General features: G+C 33.2%; 1 protein-coding gene across 2 annotated transcripts in view; it reads left to right on the top strand.

Annotated features, from left to right (window-relative positions):
* LOC104700616 (probable leucine-rich repeat receptor-like protein kinase At2g28990) overlaps positions 1-995 on the top strand; it is a 7,383-nt gene extending 6,388 nt beyond the window's left edge. The window contains exon 14 of one of the 2 annotated variants that reach the window (XM_010416153.1): positions 523-995. In XM_010416153.1, the coding sequence (XP_010414455.1) occupies positions 523-804 (282 nt within the window). In that variant the 3' untranslated portion in view covers positions 805-995. The remainder of the gene's footprint in view (positions 1-522) is intronic. The other variant, XM_019227738.1, reaches the window with a different exon arrangement.

Raw genomic sequence — 8,305 nt, 5'->3', positions numbered from 1 at the left:
CAAGAGACCTTATACTACCATAGGGTGGGAAAATTAATCATACGACACTATGTGAAATTTACATAATGGTTTATTTGCCAAACAGAAATTTACATTAATTTTTTATATGTAGGATTGGAGTACTTACACACCGGATGTAAACCACCAATGGTTCACAGAGATATAAAAAGTACAAATATACTTTTGAATGAAAGTTTCCAAGGAAAATTAGCCGATTTCGGGCTTTCGAGATCTTTTCCTTTGGCAAATGAAACACATGTTTCAACTGTTGTTGCTGGAACTCCTGGTTATCTTGATCCTGAGTGAGTATTTTTTGTTAGTCCATAAATTTGAATCATCACAATTAATAGATTAAAAACCATAAGCCAAGCATCTTCCATGTTTTGTTTTTCAGGTATTATCAAACAAATTGGTTAACAGAGAAAAGTGATGTTTACAGTTTTGGAATTGTACTTNATTGTGACGAAGGAGACCATTTGGCCCTTATCTACGAGTACATGCCAAAAGGGNATAGTAGAATGGGTCGGATTTATTGTAAGAACCGGAGATATTGGAAATATTATAGATCCAAACCTCCACGAAGATTACGACGTTGGTTCTGTATGGAAGGTTATTGAATTAGCAATGTCATGTGTGAATATTTCCTCTGGAAGACGACCAACAATGTCTCAAGTTGTTAACGATCTTAAAGAGTGCGTGATATCTGAAAATTCAAGGACAGGAGAGAGTCAAGAAATGAACTCAATGAGTTCCATCGAATTCAGCATGGATATGGACACCGAGGTGATCCCTAAAGCACGCTAGTTTGTTAAAAATGAATTTACCCTTGTTGGATTGTGATGCATCTTTAAACTGATTATTGGATTTGATGTGATATTCAAATATCTTTCTTGTAATTTGATTTAGGTTGGTTGTTGTGGAAAACTTTTGAATAGCTCAAAAAATGCATATATGGTGAAATGCACATCATATCAAAATTGGATTTAATTTGGTTACGTACGGGTTAAGAAGTCAACTAGATAAAGTGTTTATCGGTTTATTTATCAGTTTAATTAGAAGCAAACGAGATCCTCCCCGTGTAAAAGCATTAACCAACCATTAGTCAACCACTGAGTTAAGAAGAACTAGGTTCGGACCCGCACGTATGTGCGGAATTATTTATACATAATTTTTAAAAAAATATAATTGTCAAGCGATCAAATCCGTCTAATATGTCTAATTGCAATGTTTAAATTTTTTTGACCCGAAAAAATCCCATTCCTCTTAATTCATATAAGTAAATAGTATGTCCGCATATGTTCTGCTTGAATTTTTGTTCCCAAAATTCTTGTCCCGTATTTTGTCATACATGAATATACCCACACAAAATTCTCATAACCTGATTACTATGGAACTAATTTGAACGGTTTCCTAAAATATAATAAATCTGTTGTTTAATCTTTTTTTTTTTCTTCTTAATATGTAAATTGGGTCAGTTTGGCAACATAGATATTTGATATGATTTTTTTTTAACTCTTAACTGTATTTCTCAATTAATAGTATAGATTTTCTTCAATTATTGAATGAAATATTCTTTATTTATACTAATGACAATTTAATGTAAATAATATAGTAAGAGAAGGGAAAATAATAAAATGGGATATAAAGCGTGAGTATTTTATGTAGGAGATACCAGAAAAGGTATTTTATTAAGGAAAATTCTATTAATTTGGATATTATTAGTTTTTTTAAGTAATATATGTGTTCGTAATTGATGGAGAAATAAAATTACAAAATTGTTTCGTGAGGGGGAAGAATATAAATTGATCATTAGATCCCTTATATAAGTGGTCTTAGTTATGGTATTATATCACTGAATTTTATAAAGTTTAATTGGTCATTAGATCCCTATATATCTCAGCTATTGGTATAATATTATTACTTGTTTTCATTTTTATTGGACTGGATTTTCTAAATTTTAAGATTTCTGTAAAAACACTATAACTACATATTTATATATAATGTTTAACTACATAGTTATCCAAATTAAAGTATATATTCATGTTATTTTGCGTGCAAATGGTTGCAAGGTTGAAGAGATTGAACAGGTTGAAAAAAATTATTCAACCAATTTTCACCATTTGCATTGAAAAGGTTGAAGAGGTTGAAAAAACTTATTCAGCCAGTTCAACTTAAAAAGTTGAAAAAAGTAAACTAATCCTACAGCAAAAGTGTTCAACTTGTTCAACCACTATTTTGAAGATGAATGAGTTGAATATTATTCAACCCAATTTTATTCAACCCATTTTTTCAATTTTAAGCAACCATTTGCACCCTTTAATTGGTGATCATATGTTTTTTGGGCAAATAGAGAATTTATAGGAACAAAATATTGTATATATAAATAAATTGAACAGTAATAACAGTTGACATATATAGCAGTGACAGTTTTATGTAATATATATATATATATATATATATATATATATAGCAGTGACAGTTTTATGTAATTTTATGAAATACTAAGGGTGAACAATAAATTGAGTATAGAGCTCTCTGACGACGACACGTCAGCTTTTTCTCCAGAATGCCTCTCTTTTAATATATAGGGGATCCACAATAAATTCCATTTTAGTTTTGTTTTAATTTAATATTTATGCTTTTTTTTTGTCACAACACTTGCATCCATTTACTCAAAAGAAGTAAGGTTCATACAAGCATGGAATTGAAAACAAGATGGAGGGACATTCCCCAATGCCACAACACCAATGAAATACAATAAAGATAGGATTAATCGGCAATAAGGTTTTGAGAGCTTTGAGCCAAGATCTTGGAGGGAGCTTGGTACATGTGAGATCTTTGAACTTCTCACCAGTTGCTTGAGGAGGTAGAAGCTTAACAAGGATTCAAGCAAGGTTTGGGATGCTCTGTTGCTTGAGGATCATTGGTATAGCTGCCGGATGGTGTGAAGTGACCTTGGACAAACCAGAGTCATAACCATAACTCGGACGACTTGGAATCAGGATCCATAACCATAGAAATTCAAGCAAAAGGGTTCAAAGATCGGGTCCAAAAGGGTTACTATTACCAGGATTCTACAGGATATGTGCCACCAAAGCAACAATGATGAATTACTACTCACATGGCAATCACAGAGTTCGTAATCTTGATCACACCATTGGATATAGATTGATGTCAACAAGAGATTTAAATACTCGTACCTGGAACTGAATAAAGTTAGAATTGGGGCCACCAAGGTATATGTTTCTTCCCGGATAAAGATAGATTGAATGCGGTAACGCTCATTGAACGCAGGATATAGAAGCAGGGGATTAAGGAGGTGTCGGTAACCACCGCTCCGTGGAGGTGGGGTCATAATGCCGTCCTTCCTCACCCCATAAGCTTGGGCTGATACCAGAAGCAATTTTCCAAAAACCTTTTGCTTGAATGAAGAGTGATCGTCGGGGAAAAGCTTTGAACCAGGGGTTGAAAAAGATCTTCACGGACCCAACTCATAACTGTCGGGATATAATGTAAGCAGCTTCTGCCCTTACAATCCAAACGAGGGAGCGATGAGCCAGGCCTGAGCAAAGGTTCATGAAAATTTAACCTGGATTTTTTAGTCATGGCCTTGGTTTGTTGAAATGTTACTGGGCCGTCAAAAGATACAAGGCCCACCAGAAGGAAGTCGCTTTCCTTGGTGGTTGACCTAGCTGGATTGAGAATGCGGCGGCGGTTGACCGGAGATGGTGTATAGATGTGCAAGATAGGGAACATCTCTGGTGGACAAGGCTTCAGCAAAAGCAAGCTGGGGGAAGGGTAAGTGCCTGGGACATGGGATCACAAACACACTCCGTGAATGGGAGGATGGACGCTTCGCCTGTAGAAGGAAACGCCGTGTGCCGTCAGCGTCTCCACGGGGTGGGATGAAGCAGATTTTGGGGGGGTTTTAATTTAAAGTTATTATCGATGGAAGAAACGAAATCGAAAAAATCCGACCAAGTCGGTGGTAGTGAAAGAGTATCGAAATCAAACAAATAATTGTTTGGGCTGAATTGATTTGAGAGAATATTATTGTTTCTATTATTTTGGAATAATGTAAAAAGCTGTTAATTTTTTGAGGAAATTAGCATTGAAGTAAAGATAGTTTAGGGATAAAAATTTCTGATTAAAGATTTCATTTGATTAAATACCTGATTTTCGGTAGATATATTTCCGTATACGTTTATTTCAGAATATATATCTATAATTAACTACTCCGATTAATTAAGGATTATTTAGAATGTTATTAAGTAAGGACTATTTAGGGTGTTATTAATTAATGATTTAAAGCATGATCCGATTAGTGCAATCGGGTTTTTTTTTGTTTGAATTAAAACCGACCATTTTGAAAAAAAGAGGATGACACAAATTTGTTTTTAAAAAATGTTAAGATAGATCAAATTTTAAGTTATATTTATGTGTTAGCTTTGTTTAGTGTAAGATTATATAATTGTATTTGACTGTTAATTATAAGATTTAACCCGTAATTTACTGCAAAATAATAAGTTCTCTACATTATCATAAATTACTCAATTTAATATATCTAATATTCTAATATTGATAATGTTAGCAAAATATAGAAATGATAAATTATCCATGTAACACCAAATTAATGATAACTAAATTTATATTCATATTGATCCAAATCCTTCGCACAATATAACTCCATTGCGTGATATTTTAAGTGTAATTATTCATTATATATTAAAATAATCTATATCCGAATATACTTGTTTGGTTACAAAAATCCTAAAACAATTTTTAAAATATATATTTATATATATCCGTTTATAAAAATTCAAATCACATCATATGCTGAAAAAAAATCTACCAATTTATTAACTTTATGTATTAAATAGTAATTCAAATAACATATTGCTTTAAATTAGGTAGATAGATTTTAGGAAATTTGAAATTAATATTATCAAATAAAAAAATGATTGTGTTTGGTTGTAAGGATTGTAGAGAAATTAATTGGAACTTGTTTGGAAACAAAGATAAAAAAAAAAAAGATGGCACAAAAATGTACTCCAAAAATGTTAAGATAGATACATGATGCAGACCACCAATGGTTCAAAGAGATGGTGAAACGACCCGACCCGTTTTTTTTTAAATAATAAATAATAATCTACAACAAGTGGTCCCATACCCACTAGCCACCTAACCACAAACACATTCAACAGCGGATAACAATACCAATAAAACCACTAATCCAAGAACCAAATAATATCCAATAATAAATAACCAATATTCAAAACATAACCATTCCAATAGTCAAACAACAGGAAACATAGAACCAGCAACCTAGCAATGTTCTAATGACCCAACTCTAGCAACCTAGCAATGCTAGACAACAACCAAGCGAGTCCCTAGAACATCCTCCTCTTCATTGCTTTGATTCCACAATCACACTTTGCCTTTACCTGCACCACAAACACAAATTGAGATGCATGAGTATTTGATAAACACTCAGTGAGGCAATCCTCCCATCTAATGGGCTATACACACAAGCAATAAGATCTCTACATGCCACAAAAAACAACAATACAAACAAACCATGAAATATGCAAAGCATCACGTCATCATTGTAACTGAAGAAGGGACACTGACACGTGTTCGACAAAACCCGAAACCCTAGTGGTGTAGACCGACACCTCCACATGGTGTTGATCGACACTTGCTAAAGTTATCGAGCCGTCCTCGCGTTGGTGTCGACCGACACCGATGTCGAGCATCGTTTTCCTTCGATCAGAAACTCTGAATCTCACCACCAATCTTCTCCAATCCGCTCCATGCATCCTTAGAAGCAAAACCCAGCCAAAGCAGCGACGGAATACCATAGAGAACTCAAAGGAACAACCACATAAGAACCAAAACACACAAAAAACTAGAGATCTTAGCTTAGATAAGTCATGGTCATGCACTCACCTCTTTGCAGGAAGATTCAGACCAATAGCAACGAATCCAACCATCCCAGAAAGCTTCTATCTCCTCCTTAGCCTCAAATCTCTCAATAACAGCCAAGAATCTCACAAATCTCTTCCCAAAAGCTCAAGAACACTTTTTCTCTCTTTGTTTTCTCAAAAACGGTGTGAGACAAAACAAAACACGACCTAGGTCGTTTTCTCCCTTTAATATCTCGGTTCAATGTTTTTCCTTAAACCAAACCAACCCAAATTGATCAATAAATCAATTTTGTCGAACCAGAAATAATTGGTAACCCACCCCCAAAACGCAGAGTTTTGGTTCACGGGTGTTACAGATGGTCATAGAGATGTCAAGACCAGGATTTACAATACTATAAATAAATTTTTAGTTACATTTTTTAATGAAATAATTAGTCGATGATTCCTTCTTAGTTAGCGACAAATTAGGGACGACTGTGTCAATATATTGGTCATTATTTGGCTGTGATATTATTCAGTCGAAAATTCTGTTGGGATAAGCTTGAAGCACAAGTAAGCTTAAAGTGATTAGGATTATCAGTTTAGAAAGTTATGAGAAATAAGAAATTGTCTTCCTAGAGAAATTAAAAAATTTGAGTTGAGAAGTTCCTTATATAAAGAGTTGTCAAGTTGTGACATCCTTATTATCGAGAATTGAGAGAAGAGAAAACTTTAGATTTTTTTGAGTTATATTTCCTAAAGTAATAAGAGAGTTCTTATTGAGATCTATGTTNTAATGTAAGCAGCTTCTGCCCTTACAATCCAAACGAGGGAGCGATGAGCCAGGCCTGAGCAAAGGTTCATGAAAATTTAACCTGGATTTTTTAGTCATGGCCTTGGTTTGTTGAAATGTTACTGGGCCGTCAAAAGATACAAGGCCCACCAGAAGGAAGTCGCTTTCCTTGGTGGTTGACCTAGCTGGATTGAGAATGCGGCGGCGGTTGACCGGAGATGGTGTATAGATGTGCAAGATAGGGAACATCTCTGGTGGACAAGGCTTCAGCAAAAGCAAGCTGGGGGAAGGGTAAGTGCCTGGGACATGGGATCACAAACACACTCCGTGAATGGGAGGATGGACGCTTCGCCTGTAGAAGGAAACGCCGTGTGCCGTCAGCGTCTCCACGGGGTGGGATGAAGCAGATTTTGGGGGGGTTTTAATTTAAAGTTATTATCGATGGAAGAAACGAAATCGAAAAAATCCGACCAAGTCGGTGGTAGTGAAAGAGTATCGAAATCAAACAAATAATTGTTTGGGCTGAATTGATTTGAGAGAATATTATTGTTTCTATTATTTTGGAATAATGTAAAAAGCTGTTAATTTTTTGAGGAAATTAGCATTGAAGTAAAGATAGTTTAGGGATAAAAATTTCTGATTAAAGATTTCATTTGATTAAATACCTGATTTTCGGTAGATATATTTCCGTATACGTTTATTTCAGAATATATATCTATAATTAACTACTCCGATTAATTAAGGATTATTTAGAATGTTATTAAGTAAGGACTATTTAGGGTGTTATTAATTAATGATTTAAAGCATGATCCGATTAGTGCAATCGGGTTTTTTTTTGTTTGAATTAAAACCGACCATTTTGAAAAAAAGAGGATGACACAAATTTGTTTTTAAAAAATGTTAAGATAGATCAAATTTTAAGTTATATTTATGTGTTAGCTTTGTTTAGTGTAAGATTATATAATTGTATTTGACTGTTAATTATAAGATTTAACCCGTAATTTACTGCAAAATAATAAGTTCTCTACATTATCATAAATTACTCAATTTAATATATCTAATATTCTAATATTGATAATGTTAGCAAAATATAGAAATGATAAATTATCCATGTAACACCAAATTAATGATAACTAAATTTATATTCATATTGATCCAAATCCTTCGCACAATATAACTCCATTGCGTGATATTTTAAGTGTAATTATTCATTATATATTAAAATAATCTATATCCGAATATACTTGTTTGGTTACAAAAATCCTAAAACAATTTTTAAAATATATATATATATATATCCGTTTATAAAAATTCAAATCACATCATATGCTGAAAAAAAATCTACCAATTTATTAACTTTATGTATTAAATAGTAATTCAAATAACATATTGCTTTAAATTAGGTAGATAGATTTTAGGAAATTTGAAATTAATATTATCAAATAAAAAAATGATTGTGTTTGGTTGTAAGGATTGTAGAGAAATTAATTGGAACTTGTTTGGAAACAAAGATAAAAAAAAAAAAGATGGCACAAAAATGTACTCCAAAAATGTTAAGATAGATACATGATGCAGACCACCAATGGTTCAAAGAGATGGTGAAACG

Source organism: Camelina sativa, chromosome 7, assembly GCF_000633955.1.
Source record: "Camelina sativa cultivar DH55 chromosome 7, Cs, whole genome shotgun sequence".
NCBI classification, from domain to species: Eukaryota; Viridiplantae; Streptophyta; class Magnoliopsida; order Brassicales; family Brassicaceae; genus Camelina; species Camelina sativa.
This window is presented reverse-complemented; position numbering and strand designations above follow the sequence as displayed.